The 25,638-nt window shown below is 37.8% G+C and overlaps 2 protein-coding genes across 17 annotated transcripts in view; one reads left to right on the top strand and one right to left on the bottom strand.

Moving 5' to 3' along the window:
- The window catches only part of SRPK2 (SRSF protein kinase 2), a 248,353-nt gene extending 238,606 nt beyond the window's left edge, over positions 1 to 9,747 (top strand). For 7 of the 9 annotated variants that reach the window (XM_088834228.1, XM_088834225.1, XM_055420734.2 and 4 more), the window contains one exon: positions 5,294 to 5,838. In XM_088834228.1, coding sequence (XP_088690354.1) covers positions 5,294 to 5,478 — 185 coding nt within the window. In that variant the 3' untranslated portion in view covers positions 5,479 to 5,838. Of the gene's footprint in view, positions 1 to 5,293; positions 5,839 to 7,800 lie in introns of those variants that run through there. The other 2 variants (XR_016036973.1, XR_016036971.1) reach the window with 2 other exon arrangements.
- The window catches only part of KMT2E (lysine methyltransferase 2E (inactive)), a 96,317-nt gene continuing 79,829 nt past the window's right edge, over positions 9,151 to 25,638 (bottom strand). For 5 of the 8 annotated variants that reach the window (XM_088834197.1, XM_055420729.2, XM_055420727.2 and 2 more), the window contains 12 exons: positions 21,734 to 21,898; positions 21,102 to 21,410; positions 17,524 to 17,778; positions 17,228 to 17,372; positions 16,394 to 16,644; positions 15,955 to 16,011; positions 15,256 to 15,819; positions 13,714 to 14,003; positions 12,741 to 12,829; positions 12,507 to 12,632; positions 12,231 to 12,331; positions 9,151 to 11,407 (listed from right to left, as the gene is read on the bottom strand). In XM_088834197.1, the coding sequence (XP_088690323.1) occupies positions 9,896 to 11,407; positions 12,231 to 12,331; positions 12,507 to 12,632; positions 12,741 to 12,829; positions 13,714 to 14,003; positions 15,256 to 15,819; positions 15,955 to 16,011; positions 16,394 to 16,644; positions 17,228 to 17,372; positions 17,524 to 17,778; positions 21,102 to 21,410; positions 21,734 to 21,898 (3,864 nt within the window). In that variant the 3' untranslated portion in view covers positions 9,151 to 9,895. Of the gene's footprint in view, positions 11,408 to 12,230; positions 12,332 to 12,506; positions 12,633 to 12,740; positions 12,830 to 13,713; positions 14,004 to 14,301; positions 14,417 to 15,255; positions 15,820 to 15,954; positions 16,012 to 16,393; positions 16,645 to 17,227; positions 17,373 to 17,523; positions 17,779 to 21,095; positions 21,411 to 21,733; positions 21,899 to 25,638 lie in introns of those variants that run through there. The other 3 variants (XM_055420731.2, XR_016036967.1, XM_088834211.1) reach the window with 3 other exon arrangements.

The raw sequence follows: 25,638 nt of genomic DNA, 5'->3' as shown, positions 1-25,638 counted from the left end.
TTTTTCATATATTTGGAATCATAAAGTATGTTGATATTTGTAATGGCTTCTTTCATTTACTCTTATGCTTTCCAAGTCCATCCATGGGTAGCGTTAATCAATACTCCATCCTTTTTTTCATATGACTAGACCACATCAGATTTTCCCATTCACCAGCTGATGGGCATTGGGTTGTTTCCACCTTTTGGCTATTAGTAATGCTGCTGTGAACATTAATGTACAGGTTTTTGTGTAGATATAATGTTTTCATTTCTCTTGAATGTGCATGTGATACTTGAGTTACAAAGGTTTTTACTTTTTTATGAAGTTCAGTTTTCTGTTTCTTAATTTTGTTACTTGTGCTTTTGATATTTTAATATAATATCTAAGAAACCCTTGCCTACTTCAAGGTCATAAAAATTTATTTTTCTGTTTTCTTCTAAAAACATATCGCTCTAGCTCTTCTACTTAGGTCTAGGATCCATTTGAATTAATTTTTATTTGTGTGGGAGGTAGGGTTCATTTAGAATTTGACTTCCAATATTTACTTACATGTACTTTATAGGAAATTATTCAAAAATTTTAAGTTTTTTGTCTTCCTTAGTACCTGTATCTACTGATAGGTTTCCTTTCTCTGTGTATGCTACTGAAATTTGTCATAATTTATTTTATATCATGGTTTCTTTTTTAGTTACCAGTAATACAGTACCAGGATTTTGTTTTATAGTCCCCTGTGTGTGGTGTAAAACCTCACATGCTTCTGTGTTTAATTCTGGAGTGTTATAATCTCATAGGCAAAATAATACATTTTCCTTCATAAGTCACCTAAAATAATACTCCAGAGAAGAGGAACAGAAGTGCTTAATATTTTCGTTAGCAAGAACACATAGCCAGGGGATGGCATGCAGAGTGGCTGACCCGAACCTTTACTCCAAGGGAGGAGCCCTCTTTCAGGCCTGTTGCCATCAGCCTTCCTCAGTGTGTATGTGTCGGGGAGGTTCTGCCCACAGAGCAGGTCAGTGCTGAGTGGCAGCACTGCCCATGTGGCCTTGCTGGCACCCAGGTGGCCTGCATGTGTGTGAGAGCCTGATGCCGAGGGACTGTTAAGTGTTACTCAGCATTCTTTAAGAAAGAAAGGGTTGGAAATGGTTTAAGAAGTAAAGACTGTCACAGCCAAGTGTTTTGGTATTGGCACAGTTTGTTTCAACAAAACATATCTTGATATATTTTCCTAAGGGAAAAAATTGTCAAGGTGTAAAAACTATTTGTACAATAGGACAGATAGTAAAAAAATATTTTAAAAATGTTTTACTATCTGATAGTTTTATTTTTGTTTTGTATTATACGTGGTGGGAATGGGGGTGGCTGTGTTTCTTGAGTGTTACGGGTCAGACTGGAGCTGATGAATGGACTTGAGGACCCTCACTTATCAAAGGAGCCTTTTCTTGGCACTTCTAGGAATGTGTGTGCTCAGTAGTGTCCGACTCTTTGTGACCCTGTGGACTGCAGCCCACATCCTCCTCTCTCTGTGGGATTTCCCAGACAAGAATCCTGGAGTGGGTTGCTATTTCCTTCTCCAGGGTATCTTCCTGACCCTGGGATTGAACCCATGTCTGCTGGGTCTCCTGAATTGCAGGTGGATTCTTTACCACTGAGCCATCAGGAAGGCCACTGCATGTATGAATTTGTGTGAGTTTGGGAGCTTAGGGTTTGTTTTTAAGTAACTTCTATCAACTGTTTATAAGATAGTGCTGCTGCTTCTTATGCAGCTGAACATAAGTTGTACATATGATGACAGGGTAAGGTGAGTACATTACCTGTTTTTCTTGGCATTGTAGAGTTTTCCCACCTACTTTTATAATCCACATAATTGTTCATTTTAGAGGCAGCGCACTTTCATTATTGCAATATTGTTATGTATTCAGTATCTTTGTACATACAGTTTTCTGTGTGGGTTTACCTAGTCAGAAGTGTGTCAGATGTTCTAGAATTTCTTTTGGAATCATCTTTATTAGTTTATAGTATAGCTTTCCCGCCTTGTATGGTTTTCCTGTTATTATGCGGATTTTAAGGCATCTCTCATGGTGAAGCAGCTCTCCTTTCATGGAAGACTGTGTGTACTTGGATGCCTGTTCATGGAGCTTAGTCTGAGACGGCATCCTCAGGAGTAGAGTCCCAGTTCTGAGCAGCTCATGCTCAGCAGTTGCTCTTATTTGCAAATCTGGAGAGTGCTTATTCCACCAAGTACAGAGTAATGTCCCCCATGGAGCTGGTTTTGCTGTGTTGCGTGTGTGCTTCCGTAGTTTGCTCTAACTTTGTCCTGTGACATCAGCAGTCACTACAGAATCAGTGGAGCTGCATTAGAGAGGATGTGGAAAGAGGAAGAAACAACCGTAAACAAAGCTGATGTCTGGGGGCGCCTGCTTTCCATCTTTATGGCTCTTTGAAAATTACTCTTGGGATCATTTGTAGAACATAGTTTTGGTTTTTTTGGCCATGCCGGGCAGCATACAGATCTTAGTTCCCTGATCAGGGTTTGAACCCGTGCCCCCTGCACTGGGAGTGTGGAGTCTTAACCACCGAACCACCAGGGAAGTCCCTAGAATGTAGTTTTGGCTTTTGTTACTACTTAACACGTGGCCATACAGTTTCCACCATGTTACTGAGTAATATTAAATAACATTCATCAAGTATATGTACTGGGTCTGGCTGTTTTTTTGACCACAATTCTCTGATGACTGAACACTTACAATTTTCTGAGTATGTAATATAATTTTGCAGTAAACATATTTGGGGGCCAGGGTTTATTTCCTTAGGTAGGATTCCTACAACAGGAGTTTCTGGGTAAAGGGGTGAACATTCATTGGTTGTTTCCACTTATTCTCGCGGAGACTGTCTGTTGTCAGGAGAGGGAACACTTGCTCCTCTCAGATGGCAGACACCTGCCTCTTGGTCTCCGTGCTTGGCTGTGTGCCCTGTCCTCACGTGGGAGTCAGGAACTTACTTATACCCTCTCCCTTTCCCAGAGATACAGTCTTGTGATTTCTTTGTTCAGAACCGTGTGCACATCATGACAACCCTGTAGACAGACCAGTTCATAAGAATGTAGGTTGAAAGAGTCTAGGCCAAAAGGAAGTCATCGTCGGGTAATTACAAGTTGTTCCTTTTGTTTTTTTATGCTGTGATATTGTCTTTTGGGATATTCTTTTAGCTTCTCTGTGATTAAAGAAAGAGGAGGGGTGTGCATCTACTCTGAGTCGCAGACCAGGCCTCCTGAGAAGACCTGTGTGAGCATAGGACCGACCCTCCGTCAGCGCATGTTGTGTGCTAGCCCTCCAGCTCTGTTCAGGTCACAGCAGGCATCCCCAGAGAGGAACTGGTCCAGCCCATGTGTGAGGGTGCCTGTCAGCAGCCTAGGCCCCAGGGCATGGAGGTGGCCTTGCGGTGTGCAGGTCCTGTGGGACATCCTGTGAACATTTCCAACAGGGAAAATGAGTTATTCTTCATGACAGTCATCCTGTCCTTTTGACTTAAAATGACTTTTTTCCTATTATGAAAAAGGCTATTACAGTTCCCAGACCATTTACTAGCATGTCAGTCATACTGTCAGACATGAACAGGGCTGTTCATGACTTGCACTTTTCATATTGCAGTTAGAACATTTTGAAAAGGGTAACTTAAAGCTTTTTATAAATTGATGTCTGATAGATTTTAGAACAGATTTGAAGAGATCAATGGAATTTTGATTTGGGTTGACTCTAGAGTTGTGCTGTCCAGTTACAGTAGCCAGTAGCTACTTGTAGCTATTTAAATATTAAACCTCTGCTCCTTAGTCACACCAGCTCCATCCTGAGTGCTCAGTAGCTGTGGTGAGCTGGCAGCGACCATATTGGACAGTAGAGAGAAAGTATTGATACATCTCTACCATCGCCCAAAGTTCTTTTGATTAGCACTCTTCCAGATGAAAAGATTCCCCTTTCTTTTCACGATAACCTGCAGAAAAAAACCAGTCTATTTTAAGGAGTTTAAAACAGCATGTATCTTAGAGCTTTTTCTAAGCAAATTGCAAAGAGTCCCAAGTTGAAGAGTACCTGGATCCATCTTCAGTTCAGTTCAGTTCAGTCGCTCAGTCGTGTCCGACTCTGCGACCCCGTGAATCACAGCACACCAGGCCTCCCTGTCCATCACCGACTCCCGGAGTTCACTCAAACTCATGTCCATCGAGTTGGTGATGCCATCCAGCCATCTCATTCTCTGTCGTCCCCGTCTCCTCCTACCTCCAATCCTTCCCAGCATCAGAGTCTTTTCCAGTGAGTCAACTCGTCGCATGAGGTGGCCAAAGTATTAGAGTTTCAGCTTTAGCATCAGTCCTTCCAATGAACACCCAGGATTGATCTCCTTTAGAATGGACTGGTTGGATCTCCTTGCAGTCCAAGGGACTCTCAAGAGTCTTCTCCAGCACCACAGTTCAAAAGCATCAAATCTTCGGCGATCAGCTTTCTTCACAGTCCAACTCTCACATCCATACATGACCACAGGAAAAACCATAGCCTTGACTAGACGGACCTTTGTTGGCAAAGTAATGTCTCTGCTTTTTAATATGCTATCTAGGCTGGTCATAACTTTCCTGCCAAGGAGTAAGCGTCTTTTAATTTCATGGCTGCAGTCAGCATCCGCAGTGATTTTGGAGCCCAAAAAAATAAAGTCTGACACTGTTTCCACTGTTTCCCCATCTATTTCCCATGAAGTGATGGGACCAGATGCCATGATCTTCGTTTTCTGAATGCTGAGCTTCAAGCCAAACTTTTCACTCTCCTCTTTCACTTTCATCAAGAGGCCTTTGAGTTCCTCTTCACTTTCTGCCATAAGGGTGGTGTCATCTGCATATCTGAGGTTGTTGATATTTCTCCCCACAATCTTGATTCCAACTTGTGCTTCTTCCAGCCCAGCGTTCCTCATGATGTACTCTGCATATAAGTTAAATAAGCAGGGTGACAATATACAACCTTGACGTACTCCTTTTCCTATTTGGAACCAGTCTGTTGTTCCATATCCATCTTAGCAAATGAAAATATTCTGAGTGTCCTCAGCATGCTCCGCTTATTTAAAGAAACCTGGAACTGATACAGGTGAATTTTTCCCTTTTAAATGAACCCGTTTACATTCACCAAGTTTCCTTAGTGGGGAAGCTGGCCTTTGTTGTTGTGTAGTGTTGTAAAGGTAAGTATCTGCTTTGTTGTAAAGAACTTGGCTGGACCAACAATGGGAAATGTACTTTAGAAGCTTTCTTGACATTGTCTGTTCTTCCCTGTAGGAGAACTGCGGCATATCACCAAACTGAAGCCCTGGAGCCTCTTTGATGTACTTGTGGAAAAGTATGGCTGGCCCCATGAAGATGCTGCACAGTTTACAGATTTCCTGATCCCGATGCTAGAAATGGTTCCAGAAAAACGAGCTTCAGCGGGCGAATGCCTTCGGCATCCTTGGTTGAATTCGTAGCAGATTCTGCACTCACCCATTCTGAGCTGGCACATATTGTCCAGTGCATTTGGCCCTAAAGGGGGACTCTCATTCTTAACAGGATTACAAGTGAGCTGGCTTCATCCTCAGACCTTTATTTTGCTTTGAGGTACTGTCATTTGACGTTTTGCTTCTTGTGCACTGTGATCCTGGGGAAGGGCAGTCTTTTGTCTTCAGCTAAGTAGTTTACTGACCCCCTTTTCTTCTGAAAACAATAACATGTCTCTAAGCATTGTTTCTTGTGTTGTGTGACATTCAAATGTCATTTTTTTTTTGAACGAAAAATACTTTCCTCCTTGTGTTTTGGCAGGTTTTGTAACTATTTATGAAGAAATATTTTAGCTGAGTACTATATAATTTACAATCTTAAGAAATTATCAAGTTGGAACCAAGAAATAGCAAGGAAATGTACAATTTGATCTTCTAGCAAAGGGACATCATTCCTGTATTATAGTGTATGTAAATGCACCCTGTAAATGTTAATTTGCATTAAATATGGGATGGGGACTCAAATTTCAGAAAAGCTACCCAGTCTTGAGTGCTTTGTAGCCTAAGTTGCATGTAATGGACTTTTAACTGCTCCAAGGAGTTGTGCGAACTTTTCATTCCTTGACAGTCCTTTTGCATTGGATTTTAAACAACTGGCTCTAGGTTATGTCATTCCCTGTATGGCACTTTAAAGAAAGGACATGCTTCTCGTTCTGAAATACACATTATAGTTTAGTGGTCCCATTCGTATTTTTGCATATTTTTAATTAAAAGTACTTTTAAGGAAAAAGAGCAATTTCCCTTTAAAAATGTGGTGGCCCAGTACCACGTGGTGTTGCTTCCTCCAGGCACTGTAAGTTAAACTCTACATAGATTAAATTGGACACGAGAAACATGTTCAGTGTGTGAAATGAAAAAATACACATATATTTTGGAAAAGCTTATTCATGTTTGTCTAGAACCAAGGTATGGCATATACAACTTGCAGTGCAATGGGAAGAAAGAATACTAACATCTCAGAGAAAACAGGGACTGCATTCATTCCAGAGACAGTTTTCTGTGTGGCTACAATAAATTTTACTAGCTTTTTCATTGTCTTTCCATGCATTAAAGTTGAGAAAATGATTTTCCCTTTGCAGGTTGCACATAATTTTGTTTAAGCATTTCCTTAAAATTGTAGAATCCAGGACACAAACCATAGTAGGCAATACAATTTTAGAATGTAATATATAGAGGTACATTTAGCCTCTTTTAGAAATCAGTGATTGAATGTTTTTTTTTTAAATTTTACATTCCTCAAGGTGCCTCGTTTTTCTTGACTTTGTCCATTAACATTTATCCATATGCCTTTGCAATAACTAGATTGTGAAAAGATTACAAGTGTTGTAACAATAATCCATTGTTTGAGGTGCTTGCAGTTGTCTTAAAAATTAAAGTGTTTTGTTTTTTTTTTTCCCAGACATTGCTTTGGTCATTGGCCTGTATTTGAAGTGATAGAAACAAACATTTGCTATCCTTTTAATATAGTATAACCAGAATTAAAGGAAATATCAGCATTCCTGTTGAAAGAAATGTAGAACATGCATCAAGGTTTAATGAGGAAAACATTCTTTGTAAGGGGTATGACATGGGTCTAGAAAACATGCTATAGTATCGACTTAGTACCTAGAATTTCTGTGAACCTTTTCCATTCATATTTCATCAAAAACATGCTAATTACATTTTGTTTGAGCATTGTCAGTTTTATTTTTTTAAACTATTCACTGTGAGGGAATAAGACACATAATTCTCTTAGAAGTCAGCATTAGATCATATTGCTGTGAGGCTGAAGATACCATTCATTTATGTGATGTGAATGCTAATTTTTTCTAATGAGGCTGTAGGTTACCTTGTAGGTTCTGTGAAAGATAGTGGCTGTAGACCAGTGATGCCATCCATGACGTGCACAGGAACCATTCTCACAAGAACCACAGAATACTTGTATGTCTTCCCTAAGTCTATAAGCATTTTTATCAGGGTTATAGCACACTTGAATAGTTTGTCTAATACAGTTTTGGCTCATGTTAGAAAACAGTCTCGATTATTATTACTTTTGTTAGGATCTCTCATTTATAGCCTACTAGTTTACAAATGTAAAAGCAATTGTTCTAGAAAGAATATACAAAGGTATTAAGTATAGTTTGATTTTTAGCAGATTCTTGGTGGCTTGATGATGATGAATGCATATAAGCTCAATGAGAATCACTGGTTATGCAAAACACTATAGCCAGCTCAGTGATTTTAGTTGAATGTCCTGTCTTTTCCTTTCTCTAGTCTATGTGAAGTCTTCATGGAAAATGACAAGCAGTGGATCACATATGTGATTATAGCAGATTCAGAAGCTGGCTGGCTGGAAATTAGGACTGCCCCAAGGCAGAGGAAAAGTGGATATAGGAGCTTCAAAAAAAGCATAAACTTTCTAGGTGAAAACCGATTTACTAACTTGCTTCTTCCTATACTTGGATCAACTATACCTAGCTAACCAGGATAAACTACTGTTTCTACTGAGATACTTCTTAAATTCCAGTTTTCTCCTATTACTTTTTTAGAGATTAATGGAGTTTACAGAAGGGCTTCTGTATACTTATGTAGTAGGCAAATGTAAAACTATGAGGAATTATATATTCAGGACAGTCCTTTTAAAGAAGTGTGAATATAGTTCATTATGGGACTTTGTCTTCTGTTTAAAACTATCAGGCGATAGATGATGTAAAGCTGTTTCTTCTCAGATAGATGTTTCTTTAGTGAATACCGTAAGTAGAATTTTGTCTGCTAAAAGTTGATCTAAGTTCTTTTAAAATTTGAAGATGATCAGGATTGAGCCCTAAGCAGAGCTATGTTAATGTAGCTATTTTTAAAAGGAAATGGAAATTAAAAGTGTAAAACATATTACTGCCAATCTTGGTCATTTTTAGTCTTTTTTCTCCAATACTCTGTGCCAAATTAAGCAATTGGATGATGAAAGATGTGTTGACAAATACTGTCCCTTCTATTGGTTATACTTACTCCTCCTGAGAGGTAGAAGATAATAAGTATTATTTCAAAATAATATTTTATATTTCAGCAATAAAATGTTCACTTGAGAGGCTGTTTTCATTTTGCTTAGCTAAGAAATAATGCCTTTTCCTTTAGTTTTGTACACCCAAAACAAATTTTATTTCCTACTACTATTTTAAGTACTATATAGCTAGACAGTATTGTGTTAATTTAAGGTTTTCACATAGTTTTGATTCATCAATAGGACATTTCAGTCGTGTGCTAACATGTCCAAGTGAAATATTCCTGTTTTTAGGTGAGATACTCTGTATTTTCAAACAGTTGTAAAGTAGTCTATAACTGAATCATGTGCTGCTTTAATGAAATGGATTCATTTCGTATGATGTCAGATATAACTGAATGTTTGTAGCATTTAATATAGCATGGTAGTTTCTTGCTCCTGTGAAATAACATGTAGGAACATTATAGGAACAGGCTTTTACTGCTTCCTGATGCTTGTCGCAGTCGAGTCCAACTGAGGTAGTAGTTGCTAAAGAAAATGGAAGGCTCCTTACAAACTATCTGGAAAAGGTAACTTTTGTAAAAACTGCTTAAACAGACCCCAATCTCAGAAGTCGTTCAGGACAATTTGGTAAAACTGACATAATTGTGGTTTATTAACATGAATTAAAATGCCCAACCAGTGCTTCAATGTGACAGTATATTTAAAATAAAAAAGAAATTAAAAGCCATATACTGTACTACTTTCACAAAGATCACATAGTTTTGCAAAGACTTGTCATATGTACAATGCTATATATCAAATGAGAAAAGCTGTAAGCAATTATATACGCAAAAGAAATGCAGTATTTACAGTCAGGAGACATTAAAAATCATTTATACATTAAATTACATTTTGCTTGCAAATAACCGATAAAACAAAATGAGCCATGTTCACAGCAAACTATAAAAATCTGTATTGCATTTTTTTATACCTAAGATGCACTCACAGAACTGCTGATAGAAAATCCTCATACTGCCATTACTTAGCTGTGTGGTTAATGCATATGTATAAAATAATATAGAAAACATTCACTAAATGAATTTTAACTGCAAGAATAAAATTTAAAGATCATGTAGCATCAAATCTACTGCCAGAAAAACAGCTGGAATGTTCACTTACAAAATAAAAGATACTAACACGGCTTAACAGCACATTTTTTAAGGAATTTTAAAAAGCAAAAATGGGAAAAATACAATGAGAGAGCACTGGTGTTTTTTCTTTTTTTATACAAAGTTTCATGTACAAGCTTTAAAAAGTACCTTAACAGGTACATATGAAATATACAGTTTATCTTACAGAACATTTTAAAAAATGTTTTTGAAGTCCATTTTAATGCCACCCCGAACCATGGTAATTGTTCTGAAATGTCGGTGGCACCTGTGCTCTGTGAATTGGAATCTGTCCAGGCACTGGAGATGCCTGCTGAGGTCCTTGGACCCCATGTGGCAGGGCCACAGAGCCAGGATGAGGACAGAACCCTGAAGCGGTAGGTGTTGGAATACTGTTTGGTCCTTGGGGCTGGAGATGAGGACCTGCAACTGGTAATGGACAATGTGGCCCTGTTCCAGAAGGCTGGTGTTGGGGTCCCAGTCCCAGAGTGGTGTGATGTGTAGCTTGTGAGGGATACGGTGGTACAGCTGGATGAGCACTTGAAGGAAAAAGTGGAGGTCCTTGATGAGGTGGATGGTGTAAGGCTTGAGCTGACGTGGTGTGATGCCCAGAAGCCAGAACACTGGAAGGCGGAGGAGGAGGGGGTGGTGGAGGGGCTGAATTTACCACATGCTGGTGTTGTGCTTGTAGACCTTGGAGTCCTGTGGAAGGGTGGGGCGGTGGATGGTGATGAGGGGCAGGACCCGGAGGTGGAGGGGGTGGTGGCAAATGGTGTCCAGCAGTTTGCGAGTGAATATGCGACCCAGGGGTGACAGCGTGAACAGGCCCCACTACATGTGCTACAGAGTGTGGCTGATGGGAACTTGGCTGTTGTACGAGGTGTGGTCCTGGAGCAGGTGGTGGTGGAGGGGGGGGTGGGACTGCAGCAGCAGCAGTCTGATGGTGAACAGTAGGGTTCTGAGAAGGCAAAAAATGCCCTGGAGTAACGTGGTGTCCTGGAACTGTTTGCTGGCTTGTGGTGCCAGGAAGTGCTTGATTTGGTCCTGATGTAAACACAGTTTGTTGGGAAAGACTGCCTTTAAGCTGATTATAATTCTGAAAGTTTGCAGAGGGCTGCTGGTTTTGATAATAAGATGAAGAAGAAGGAGGTGGAGGGGGTGGAGGGGGTGGTGCCGCGCTGCTCAGACTTGTCTGATTAAACTGACTGTATGTTGCTGAAGATTGTCCTGAGGGTGTCTGTGTAAATAATGTTCCAGAAGTTGCCTGCTGAGTACTGGCTTGAAGGTTCTGTGCGGCTGGGTAAAAATTTCTTTGAGGCTCTCGCTGAGGTGTTCCAACTTGAGGTGACTGTGCATGGTGAGGCCTGTAAGGAGAGCCTAACTGCTGTGTAGGCGGCTTTGGTGAGAGATAGCCATGCTGTACGGGTGTGTGAGGCGTCGTAGACTTTGGAGGATTTTCTATGTGAGGCGATGGAGGACAGTGTAACTTCATGGGTGCAGAAGGCAGCTTCTGTGAAAGTTGCTCAGATGAACAGCGAACGAGTGGCTGTGGAGGATGGTTCTTTGAAAGTGCTTGGGGGTTACTTGACAGCTGTTTTTGATGGAGTTCTGTTTTCAGGTGGACACCATTCTCAGCTTCAGATACAATAACTGTTCCCTCCCAATGGGAATCTGGTTTTGTAAGTATTTTCCCATGTGGCTGAACAGGAATTACAGGTCCAGGTGAACCAGGCTATGTAAAGAAAACAATATAAAGTTATGAAACATTCTATATATATTGAGGTTTGTTGTTGTTATAACATTCATTTTATACTAAATATATAATGAATGTTTTATTATTCATTAAAAGGGGCAGGGACTAGGACAGGTCTGAAGACAACTACAGAGGTTTCAGATATTAAAAAGCCAATTTTTTTAAGTAGTTCAACAAGTTCTGATAATAAGCTTCAACTGAATTCCCCAAATTTTCATTGAACACAAATTAAGGAAATTTCCATTTTTTCCAAGCACCTTAAACACTTGAGGCAAGTTTCAATTCTATACTCAACCTAATGACCAATCTGCTTGGGGTTGATAAACTTGCTCCCCACCCCCAACTGTTTTCATTCATAATACCTTTTCATTGTTCAAATACAGATAATACAAGTTTGAGAGTATGTGACTATATAATGATGTTCTTTAAGGAGAAAGAAAAAATCAGATTGCCTCATTAGTTTCCAAAGATACTGCCCCATTAGGGTATCATGTATTCATGATCCAGGACAGAGGTAGCATTTCTTTCAAATGAATGTCATGTGACCTTTTGTTTTTAGATAATTAACTGACTGGTCAAATATTTCATGAAGACACTAAATTTCCTAGACACTAGCATAAGGAAGGGTTGAAACTGCTGAAGCAAATGTAAGCTGCTCTGAAGTATGTTTACCACATTGGAACTTTAACAGGAAAAATGTCCAGAAATCACAAACTGATACTTGGGTACAGCAGAAAAATCTCCAGGTGTGCTTTACCATCCCCTTTTCAGAATGGCCACGTTGAAAGGTCAATATTATTACCTTGCTCATTTTTGAAGGACTTTTACAAGTATTTTGGGAAGTATCTGGGGATGGGCATTCATTTGTGGTTGTGGGTTCTAGATTTTCAGGATCAGGAGGATCTGTAAAGCATAAGGAATCACAGAAAATGTAAAATTACATGATAAATATTTCCTTTCACAAATACTTTAATGTACATTCTATTAATTCAAACCAACGTCTAGAAAGACTCTCTCTCCTTTATGCTTTTAAAAGGTATTTAAAACCACCACCATGACAGGTCATCTGCTTACTGACCTTCTGTAAGTTCACTGAAAGAAGGGACTGGGCCCTTGGGTTGCAACTGGGGAATGTGATTTGAATGAGATGAAGGAGAAGACGGAACATGATTCGGTGAACATGGGACACATGGTGACTCTGCCCCTAGAGATGAAGCAGAAGCAGACCCGAAGAGAACATTAGGAATGCAGAGGATGAGGCGCAGGGTGATTAGCTGACTCCACTTTTTGGCAAAGGAACAAGCTCACTTACCATTGTCTTTATCTTTTCGGTGATCACTGAGAAGCAAAGCTCTCTGATAACTCCTCTCTCTCACTTGCTCCACTGAAGTTGAGGCCGTCCTTTAAAATCAAGTCATATCATCAATTTAAAAGTTATTGCTGGATAGATCATTTTTTGCCACTTGATGGTCAACATATCCTCCCAGGTGCAAAGGCTTTGGCTCTTTAAGGAAAATACTTAGTACCCCCAACACCTCCCCAAACTGAGATTTTTATCATTTATTTGAAGAACTCAAGCAGACTCCATTCCTTTGTCTTAAGCAAGTTCTTGGTGAAGAGGGGGTTTGTTGAAGGGTAGCATGTTAACATTCAGACCATAACCAAGTTACCAAAGGGACCAAATATACCCCTTACAGATTTACCTTGTGTCTGGATTATAAGGCTAGCAGGAAGCTCAGAGATAAGAGGACCAAGATGTAAAATGCACGTGGCCTCCTGCCCTTTGCCAAGACCCTCACTAGCCAGCTTCTTATATTCCTTCTGAAGAAACACTAACATGATTGCTATTTCAAGGTAATGATAAGGGTGGTAAACAAATCGTGAGATGCTATGATAAAGGTTCTTTGAAAAGGTATTTGTTTGAAAAATGAAAATTATCAAGGAGTAGATACAATGGACCTTTAAAGACACAGGCAAATAAATATCTTGGTTAAAACGTTATCTATCGGCAAAAAAGATCTGTCAAAATTAATACTACAAACCTCTATCTGCTTAGCCTTAGGAGAACAACAAACAGGAAGTAACTGATTAACAAAAATCTGTTGTTTTGCAGAATAGCATAGTTCAAATCTTTACAGGTATAGCTCCATTCAAAATGAGCCAAGATACTGACTGGGAGATAAAATAACAAAGACTGCTTTCATAAGAAGGTATATATACTGTTTGTAGTTCTAAAGTTACCAATTAGGTCTCTGTTTTGTTTTTTTTTTAAACAGGCAGCTTACCATTGAACTTCTGGTTCATTCTTTTCACTGGCAGACGCTTCCTTAACAGTACCGTTATTGCTGGTTTCTTCTGAAGTAGCATGATAAACTGTAGCTGGTGTTGGTAAAGGTAGGCTAGCAGTGCTTTCTACCTGCTCCCCATTTTCACTCCTGTGGGCACACCCATCACCACTGTTGCTGCTCAAGTTTCCACTTGTGTGAGGTGATACACTAACCAGTGCAAAGTGTTCTGTCTTAGAGCCACTTTTCCTAGCTTCACGTTGTCTTTTCCGATATTCTAATAGAGAAACCTTAAGCAAGAAAGATAAGGAAAAGCACATCTTTTATTCTTGTTTTAAATATTAGAAACAATCTATTCTTTTTTTCTAAAGAGAATTATTATATTTACATTAGGAAAATTATGTAAAATAATTTGATTCCGAAAAAAAAATAACAATAATAAACAATTAGAAAATGCCTCCTTTATGCCAGGCATTGTATTTAGATGATTTTACATACATTATGTTATTTAAGCCTCACAACAATCCTATGAAATAGGTATATTATCATCCCCATTTTACAGATGAGGAAATTGAGTAACTCACTCACTCAAGGTCACACAGCTGGTGAGTGTTGGAGCCGGGATTCGAACCTAGGTCTTACTTGAAAGCCCGTGCTCTTTCCACTATACTATATTGCTTCCCACAAAGTTGCCAACTGGACTCTGTTATAAAAATTAAAAGCACACATCACTAAAATTCTTTGACTTGAAAAGCAATAAGCCTATTAACAAATAAATACGTGTTGTAGTTTCTCCCACTGCTCTGAAATAAGGCATTCTTATTGTTTCAGTATGTCTGCCAACCAAATAATGGTGGTAAATCAGGGAACTATTTATTTATATAATACTTATATCTATTAGTACAATACTTTTCAAAATACTTTTATATCCATGGCCTAAAAATACTATAGCTATTACTGATGAGGAAAGAGGCCATTTCTTCCATTTAGGGCCTCATGTTCTATGTAAAATAAGGTTAATAACACAAATAGGGCTTCCCCTTATAGCTCAGTGGGTAAAATAATCTGCCTGCAGTGCAGGAGACCAGGGTTCAATCCCTGGGTCGGGAAGATCCCCTGGAGAAGGAAACAGCAACCCACTCCAATATTCTTGCCTGGAGAATCCCATGGACAGAGGAGCCTGGCAGGCTACAGTCCATGGGGTCGCAAGAGTCAGACACGACTTAGCGACGAAACCACCAAGAAGACATAGTACTCAGTTCCATTTATTTGGTTGGTAAGTGGTTATCTTTAAAAGTTACTCAAAGTGAAGTAATCACCTTGAGTTTTTGATCTCTGAAACCATGGTCCTTATGATAATTTAGTTCTCTGCAAACAGTATCTAATCAACGGAGAACTGACAAAAAGTTTAAAAATGTACACATGAATAATTTAATATGAATAAAGTATGAATGCCTTGCATAATACATAACTATTAATTACCCTCAGTAGTAGTATGAATAAAACACTATTAAAAGGACTATAAATTGTTAAATTTGTAACCTTTTTCTTTTGTGGTGGATTCTGGGGTGTGCAACTTCCGTCGATCAAATTGTCATTAACAGTCCGTCCGAAACCAGATACAAGCCCATCTTCTGAAGTACAAAACACGGGTGTTTCCATAAACATGCCTCTAGTATCATCCTGCATCAGGCACTTTGACTCACTTATTCGGAAGCCGCCTCCAACCTCCAACTGATGTGAGGGTGTCAGGTCCCTCAAGTTGGAATTTACTGAGAAGTTAACGCCTGTTCTCTCAGGACTCTTTACCCAGGAAGAATACAGTGGGCCCCGACCTGAGTGAGCAGATTCCAGTTGGCTGTTAGAATCAGTCCTGTCATGTGTAGTTGTTTCCATGGTTTTATGTAAGGCAGTTTGCTCAACTGTATCGAGTCCCAGTTGAAGATCTGACACCGGTTCCTTTTCTCCAGGGCACTGCCTATTGATTTCAGTCCTACTCCTAGGGCTGCCATAGCCAATAGTCTTTATTTCTTGCAGACCCAGTTCAGTTAAATTAGAATTTCTAAAAGGCCCCAATGTTAACATGGTTGACGGTCTGTCATATCCCTGTTTACAGAATTAAAAAAAAAAATTACACAAATAACCACATTTGGAAGCTATTTACATTAAAACTACCAATAATTTAAGCAAAATAATGATACTAAAAAAAAGCCACCAATTAAAATCTTAATATCGCCTTACCTCTTGACTATAAGTGCGTCTCTTAATTTCTGGAGAACTTTCTGGGGAAGAAATATTCTACATAAAAGACAGAAGCATAATTGAAAATTAAAATATATAACTAAACCCATATTTACAGAAATGAAAACTTATGAGAAACTACTACACACACTGGTTTTAAACTTTCTTTTCTCTCTTATTTCCATTGTCCTTATAGTTGGCTTTAAAGTCAGTTTGACATACATAGTCATTTAGTCTGACTTTAGATCAATAAAATGAAAGTTATGTTCATTTGAATTAAAAAAATAAAGTTTAAATTCACATAAATGGATGTTCTAAGTTTTCACTTAGTTTTTTAAAAACTATTATTCAAGGTTACACTATTTATTAAAAGGAGAGAAAAGCTTTTAAAGAAACCCTGTCCCCATGGGCTTTTGTTTTTGCCACGTAAGTTTCTCACCTCAAAGTGCATGGTGTTTCCTGGTGTGCCAGGAGTTACGGGGGTAACTGGTGAATATATGGGCTTATAACCGTTTCTACAAGCTTCATCATCTGACTTTATCCGTGGAGGAGTGGAAAATGATGGGTCTGTAGGAGTAATATCTGTGTGAGTCGGTGTAGCATATGGTGAAGGAGTAGGTGTGGAGGTTTCTGAGTAAGCAGAATCTAGCAACTGATAAAGTCTTCGTTTTTTCAGTGGTGTAGTTAAATCTGTTGGTAAAATAATAAATTATAAATTACACTGCTGACATTTGCTACAATCTGTAATACATTCTGGGAAAGCACAAAACATTGACAATCATCATTATGATGATTTTCACCCCAAAACTAAATTTGAAGGTTTTTAAAGATAATTCTAACATGAAGCAATCTCTCCTCACCCCCATTCTCCTCCCCCGAATTTCACCAGTACCAAGAAGGCTCACAGGCCTAGAGGTTGCTAAGAAATCTTGGAAGTACAGCTGTTAATTTAACTGATTTCTAAGAGTCCTTTTGAATCTGAAAAACAGATGGCTAACTAGGCCCAAAATTCAACCATAAGCCCCAACATACATGGTACTGCAAATTATAGTTTTCATGTCTATATCTACCTTCATCTGAAACATTGGAGGCAGAAAAGAGGGAAAGCTACTTTTGGGCTTCCCTGGTAGCTCAGATGGTAAAAAAAATCTGTGCTGCTTTTGTAAGGTACGTAATAATTAGAATAAATATGCACATATATTTTCTCTATATATATGTATATGCTATCCTGCTAAATTCTCCACACTAAAACAACACTGAAAAGAAGTTCTACCTGGAAGGGAACAGCTATCATTTAATAGTAGTGGACTTTTATTTTCACCATTGACTGTAGGACTTCTGGATCTCTCTTGACAGGGTGAATTAAATCTATGTAAAATTGCTGAGTTTTCCTCTTCCAGAGCTTGTTTCAACCACCGCTGAAATACACAAAACAATAAGTGAACAGAAGTCAGTTTGTAGCTATAAAGGTACAGCCAATTACAAAAGTATTTCACTACCAAGAATGGTAGTATGGAATGAGAATGGCATTGGCTCATACTAGATTTTCATACCCAAAGAAAAATTTACCTTTTTGCATGAGCCAGATATGTTTTCAGGAGGTTCTTTTCTTCTCCTTTTTTCTGAAAGGAATGGTGAAGTGAATCTAATATAGTGCTTAGGAGTAGAGTATACATGTGGACTGTAAGTGAGACCTGGTAAAGAATTGAGCTGTGTAGCTAGCACTTCAGGATCTGTAGTTATGCGCAGAGGCCTCTCTGAAAGGCTGTCTGAAGGTTTTCCTGTCTTCTCATTCTTCTCACTTAACCATTCATTGACCAAGTGCTAGGCAGAAACAAAATCTGGATCACTATATATGTAATTATACAGTTTCTCCTATAGAGTATTTGAACAGCAAGTTGAAAACTGACATATTATCTAAAATGATTAACTTAAATCACTCATATATGATGCTCAGAAAATCAGTATAAGTTATTCTGCATTTCCTTGGTTATCCACTCTTATTACTAAAATTTTTTACACAGTAATACCTTTATAAATATTTTTATAAAATAGTAAAAGTCTAGGACATCTCAATACGACTTAAAAACACAAATTCTAAAGTTAGGTTTGTTACTGCTTCTGTATTATGTGGAAAATGTCTGTCAGACATGAGGCAGTGCTGTTTTACCCTGGCTACCCATCAGAATCTCTAGGTGAGGCCAGTGCATAGGATTTTTCTTTTAAAGCTGTTGGCATTGACAATCACTGTTGATTTATGGGTTCGAAATCTTTTAAGTTCCCATGCTTTGAAAATTCACATATTCCTTAATTCTGTAGAGGTTTTTGGATCTACATTGTACATAATAATTTAGTCTTTACTGGCTATATGAATATATCTGAATACCCTCACCTTTTTCTTTAAAAAACAAAAAACTAGTAAAGTTCAGGTGTAATGGTCATGAAAATAAGGATTACAATTTGTCAGCACAAGCACATTTTCTTTGCTCGGTGGGCATTTATATCTTTTCTAATATATGTAGAAAAACTAGTGTATATGTATTTAAACATACATTCTCACACATACAGAAACACACATTAAATAATATCTACCCACATCCTGACTTCTAGAAATAATCACGATAAGCATTTTGGCATCTTTTCTTTCCCTCTCGTTTTCCATGTGTTTAAACTTCCTTTCTAGGACAGGCAGAATGCAGTGCTAAATCAGGGTAAGACTGAACAGAGATTAATAACAGCAAAAGACTTAAGTGTGGGGGAAAAAGAAAAAGAATGGCAGCACTAAAGCACTTGGGATTCTTACACCATGACCTTGAGCAAGTTATGTGACTTTTCTCCATCTTAATCCTGGCCTATAAAAGAACGGTTACAATAGAAACTAGCTCTACAAGTAGGGTTATTATTAAAAGAGTTAGATAACCAAAGCTCTTCTTACAGTACCTGGCACAGAGTAAGTGCTGTGTACTAAATGAAGGACGCTTTTACATTATGGGAATTCAGGATCATTTGGTACTCGTCAAACGGTATGTTGTAAACCTGTATCTCAGACCAGGAGATTAAATCTGTAGCCCCACAACAGTTTATGACTTAAACCCTGCCCTTTAATTATTAATTTGTCATCAAGAAAGTATTTTTGTGTTTTTTTTGGCACCACATGGCTTATGACTAGGGATTGAACCTGGGCCCTCAGCAGTGAGAGCTCAGAACTGTTAGAGGATTCCCAAAGATAGCTTTTCTATGAAACATGAATCTGTTTTCTTCCTCACTAATCCAAATTATAAAGAAAATTTGCAGTTACTTTTTGTCCTTCCAAAGTGGGCAAAAATAATGGTCATTTTCAAAAGCAAGTACTGGCTTGCTTGTTCAGGATCCAAAGTGCAAAAACATAAACACAGACTTCAAATTAGAGCTGTAATTTTAGCTCTTACCTCCATCCAGCCATTACAGTATATTTGCAGATTTAAGCTAGGTTTTTACTAAATTTACTAAATTACTTCTCATGGTTTCATAGTACCTACAAACTATATTGAATTTGGTAAGAACGAAAAGGAGATAAATTGGGTTTCAAAGTATTTTGTTGTAAACAATATAACAAGGATTCATTTATGATCTACTCCACTCCCCAAAGAGCCTAAGGATTACCACTTTGGTATTCTGCTCCAATCCACTATACTCAAAATGGGAGTAAAAGAAAGCTTCATAATGGTGGTGTGTTATTTCTGAGGTTACTATAAAGCTCAAGGTGGTTGATCTTAGTGAACTGTTTCCCTCAATTGCTTTATTAAAATTGACAGTAGTTTTTGAAAGATTTTTATTAATAAGTTGACGTAAAACTACCCTTCCTGGAACCCTCCTACAGTTGGTGAGAATGTAAATTGGTACAATCACTATGGAGATTCCTTAAAAACCTAGAAACAGAGCTACCATATGACCCTGCAATCCCACTGCTGAGCATATAACTGCAGAAAACTAATCAGAAAGGATACATGTACTCCAATGTTCATAGCAGCACTATTTACAACAGCCAAGACATGGAAGCAACCTCATGTCCATTGACTGGTTAAAGATGTGTGTCCACACACACGATGGAGTATTTACTCAGCCATAAAAATAATGAAATAATGCCTGCAGCAACATGGATGGATCTAGAGATTATCATATTAAGTGAAGTCAGTCACAGAGAGAGAAATATCATGTGATGTCACTCGTGGAATCTAATTTAAAAGAACAAATGAACTTATTTACAAAACAGATTTACAGATACTGAATTGAAAACAAACTTAATGGTTACTAAAAGGGAAACATGGATGGGGAGGAGGTGTTAGTTCCTCAGTCATGTCCAACTCTGCAACCCCATGGACTGTAGCCTGCCAGGCTCCTCTGCCCAAAGGATTTCCCAGGCAAGAAGAATGAATTGGGTTGCCATTTCCTTCTCCAGGGGATCTTCCTGACCCAGGGATTGAACCCAGGCCTCTGCATTGAAGGCAGATTCTTTACCATTTAAGCCAGTGGTGGGGGGCATAAATCAGAAGTTGGGATGAACACACTGTGTCTGTGTATATAGATTGTCTGTCTGTACATAAACAGACAACCAACAAGGACCTACGGTATAGCACAGGAAACTCAATATTCTGTGATACTCTATATGAGAAAAGGATCTTGAATGAATGAATCACTCTGCTGTTCATCTGAAACTAACACAGCATTGTAAATCAACTATATTCCAACAAAATTAAAACTACCCTTTATACATTTTCACATCCTTAGTACATTCTATGAAAGTCAATTTAACATTTAATTCTTGTAATTACCTATATATCACAAAATTTATTAATATATATTATATATATAAAGAAAAGATAATGTCTCAAACCAGTCGTTTCTGAGAAATATAGTTTAAGTCCATAAAGTAGGCAAAAGGAAATCATTAGAAATCATAATTGTAATACTAAAAGGAAGTCTTGATATATCAAATATTGTATATTTTTACAATCCTCTTTAAAATGTTTAGAAGTATAAAAACTATGACTCTCTAAAAAAACTGACTCTATCACTCTGTTCCTTATGAAATGTTATAGTCTTGATTCCTAAAACATGAATATATTTAACATCATGAGACACCTGCTTACATTCATTAATAATCATACCTTCTTTGTTTTAGGGTACTTTGTTGGACATTTATTAAGTACTGGAACTTCATTTTCAGTAATTATTTCTGTTAGTGCAGTTTCAGTTTCTGGTTCTATTGCAAGTACAGTATTTTCCACATCGTTTTGTTGTGAGGTAACTTCTATGTCAGGAGAAGACGGTTGGATATCTGAACACATACTGACAGTCCTGTGTCTCCGACGCTGCTGTCCAATGTGAGTCCTACTCCGAGAAAAACTTTTTCTCTGTTTAGTTCTATTTACTTTGGCTGGGGTTGGCTTGCTAGCAGTTTCTTCTTTTGCTTGTTCCTAATTCAAAATACAAAACAATGGAACTTTGAATACTTTGAATACCATGTTTATATAAGATAGTAGTTGAAATCTAATGGTATCAATCTGCTTCAGAAGCTAACTTCCTCAAATTTCTTTCTGAATTCTGTAAATTGTCATAAAAATTTCCTTACTCAAAAATGAAGCAAGTCTCATATCTGAAGTCTGAGTTCTCAAAGGATTTGAAAAATGCTGTTGAAAGGCTAATATCACATCAAAAATTCTTTAGAGATGTAATTGTTTGTGAAGATTTTATTAGAAAGTGGTTAAGTGAAAATAAAAGTAGACCTGAAAAATAATACCTGAATAACTTCAGCATCACTGACAGTCTGTGCATCTTTACATTCAGTTTTAACTTCAGTTTTGGCTGTGCTGATTCTTTCTAAAGCTTGTTCTCGTCTCTTCTCTCTTTTTTCAAGTCTGGCAAAAGCTTGCAGAATTGCTTCCATTTTCCTTTCTTCTCTTGTCTGTGAAATTTAAAGAGACATAATAAATATTGCTTTGAAGGAAATTCAAAATCCAAATGTTCACAGAAAATTAAAAAAATTTCTATGATGGTGTTAGCAAAACATGTCACCTGATGGGAAATAAGGGATAAAAAAACATTTATATTCATTTCTGAGAATTCCAAACATCAAAATTCCTAAGGTAATATGTTGAGAGAGTTAAATTCATATAAATGTAAGAAGTGAATATATTGATATGTCACAGCAGGATACTGTGGGGTGAAGACGGGATTTAAAATCATGACTCTATCCATGACCCGAGGCAACATAACAACCCTGGGTGGGTAACGATACTTCATTGAATTGTTAATGAGTTCAAATATAAAGTCTTTATGAAGTTTTCCAACCTTACTTGAAAAATGGTAGGCATTCCATAAGTGCTATTATTTCTACTTCGGTTCTCTTGTCTTCCATTATAATTCCTATAAGGCATTCCTCTACCTTCTACACTTCCCAAGGCAGACTGGGGAACAGCACAAACTCCTTTGAGCATCAGTTCTCTTTGGAGAGAGAACATTAAAAGCAAGACCCAGAGCCTTGGCCAGTGAACCTGGTAAATGCTTCCAGTTTCAACCAGAAACAAGAAGCAGGACCATCAACTGCCCAGTTCTCCAAATGAAGAAAACCAGGTCCTGAGGTTCAGATCCATTTGTCTTTCTTCCTTTGTCATTGTTGATGTGGGAAACATCAGTAACTCAAGATCTGGCTGCATGATCATCTCAACATTGGAGCTTTAGAGTTAGAGTAATTAGCAGAGATTCAAGCATCAAAACACCTACACTAAGGAAACTATTAACTCTTTTCTGTATTTTTTTTCCTTTGTTATACCAGATAAGGGAAATATATAAACAAAACTCCTCTGAGAACTTTCTAATTAGTTAAGGGCTTCTCTGGTGGCTCAGATAGTAAAAGAAACTACCAAAATGTGTTGGTTTTATAAATGTGTTATCCTCACCCTCTTTTACAGGTAAGGAAACTGAGATCCAAAGAGGTAAGATTACTTGTTCATGGACAGATACCTGCATCTTTAGCTTTCTTGGTCTGGGATGGTTAATAAGACACTAAAATAAAGAACACAGGCAAACTATTATCTTTTTACTTGAAGTTTTAAAGCTGCATTCTTCAGCTAATTCATGTCTCTCTAGTCTTATAACTCACTTTACTCAACCGCCATTCATCTTTGGCTCTCTATAAAAATCCTTTCTCCATATATTAGGACTTTTCTAGAACCCTAAATTTAGAAGTCTGGAATAACTAAAAAACGTGATTTTCATAATTGCTTCACCTGTTAAATGGGGGTGGGTAGAAAGAGACGGAGTTCATCATTGCACTTATAAATTTAAAAATAAATCTGAGAAAAGTATACGTTTCCAAAAGAAACAGACTAGTCTTAGCAAGAATCACTTTTATATATATGTAAAACAATTTACCCATGAGCCAGGCACCCAAAAAAAGTATATTCTAATCCACACTTATACAAGGTTTTCTAAGATAAATATGAATTTATGAAAAAAGAAGTGTCTGACACTTGTTTTAGAGTAAGAGTCAGATAAAATTATTTGGTGTAAAGACAAAATTCATTCATTTAAAAATTGAACAAATATAACTGACAGTAAAGCAAAATCCTTTATTTAAGATGACTCAATCTTTTTGAGCTAGTCAGGATCTTAAAAATAATCAGTCCTACACTGCTGAAGAAACCAAAGCCCATTTATATTAAGTGAATCTCTAAAAGGCAGAACCATAATTGTCATCCAAGTTTCCTGGCTTCTGATTTGCTCTTCTTTCCAATTACCAACCACTGACAATCCGGGAGTTGGTGATGGACAGGGAGGCCTGGCGTGCTGTGATTCATGGGGTTGCAAAGAGTCGGACATGACTGAGCGACTGAACTGAACTGAACTGACACACTACATAAAAAGCATAACTCTTCCTACAGTTACTTCAACTATTAACTGAAAGCACTAAACAGGTATCCTAACAGCTTTAACCTAGCTTCGTCTTAAAAAACACACATTAGAAAATGTAAACATACCTTTGATTATGTGAAAAAAAATTAGTTACTAATCTACTTTTAAACTCCACATGTCAGTCAGCTTGTATATTCAAGAATCTAATACATTCTTTGACACACACTAACCGGATATACAGTATCTAATGACTGAAAATTTACCACCCACTTTATAGATCTAACTGAAAAATAAAGTTTTATATGTAACTTGAGATAATTATAGCTGATTGTGCAGGGGACTAGAAATTAGGAGTCTTCATTAGCCCCAGCAGACTGTCCACAGACTCTAACATCAGGGCTTGATGTAGTTCAGGTGATACTTGCCATGTAAGTCTACCACTAGGATGTGCTTGTTAAATTACCCAGACTCTTTCCAAGCCAATGACTGCTGAGACCTCAAAAAGTCATTTTTATTCACTGTGAGCTTGGCAATTGTTAGACCCTGATAAGAATCAGAATCAGACAGGGTTGAATTGACACACTGTTGTTATTGCTGGAGGTTAGGTGCTAAAGTAAACTATGAGAGATCTCCGATGAGATCTACAGATGGCTTTTATGACTTATTTCTCAGTTTATGCGCTTTACAGTAATGCATAAAGAGTAGTTTTTGTCAGCAGAAAACTTTATAAGAAAGTCTGCTTAATAATATCCCTTTATAGGATTTTAATCATTTAAGGAATGAGTTCAGTGAGAATTTTTATTCCAACTTAGTGCTTCACTAAGTGTAAACACTTAAGTGTTTACTTCAGTGTAAACACACTGGAGGACAAATGTAATTTGGAATCACGTAACTTTGTACTTGGAAGAGATTACAGAGATCTTCTTATCTAAGCCCCCTATTCAACAAACAGGGAAAGCCTAAGGTCCATATAGTTCAAGAATTACATAAATAAAGAACATGAATTAGAGTTGTATACAGTATCACAGTGAAAATATAAACTGAATAAACCGTTAAAATTCACTACAATTAGAGACATTTGGTAATTTGAAGCAGAGTGAAAATAAGTTTAAGGACTGCAGAAGCCTTACAGTAGCTTTGAAAGGAAATCTGCTAGTAGGATTTAAGAATTAAGGTGGATACAGAAAATGTACTTGTGATTTACTTTTTTCCTTTTTTACCTTGCCACCAAGTAGGAAGTAGCTCTTTAAAACAACAAAGTTGCCTTTTAGAGGAAAGGGAAATGGCGGGGCAAACCTGCCAAATTACTCTATTACAATCTTGAAATGAAAATACTTCTTACTCAACTAGGGGCTTCTCTGGTGGCTTAGACAGTAAAGAATCTAGCTTCGTCTGCAATGCAGGAGACCCGGGTTTGATCCCTGTGCTGGGAAGATCCTCTGGAGAAACGAATGGCTACCAGAGAATTTCATGGTCAGAGGAGCGAGGCAGGCTTCAGTCCATGGGGTCGCAAGAGTCAGACACGACTCCATGGGGTTACAAAGAGTTGGACACAACTGAATGATTTAACACTTTCACACTTTATTCAAATAACTTCCCTTATCCTTTCAAAAAGGAATTAGAAACTAACTTTTTAAAAATGGGTAAGATTATTGCTTACCAATAAAATTGTTCCATAAGAGTTATCTCCATTTTTTCTCTACCACATGATTTAGTTTAACCTCATAGTGCTGTTTCCTGTTTGATGTTTTTCCTTATACCCCATCCTCCATGAAAGCTGCTCCAGAATAG

This window comes from Moschus berezovskii, chromosome 3 (genome assembly GCF_049115385.1).
Source record: "Moschus berezovskii isolate FMDL1 chromosome 3, NW_MosBer_1.0, whole genome shotgun sequence".
NCBI lineage: Eukaryota > Metazoa > Chordata > Mammalia > Artiodactyla > Moschidae > Moschus > Moschus berezovskii.
Note: the sequence above shows the minus strand (reverse complement) of the source record. Positions and strands in the feature narration are given on the sequence as shown.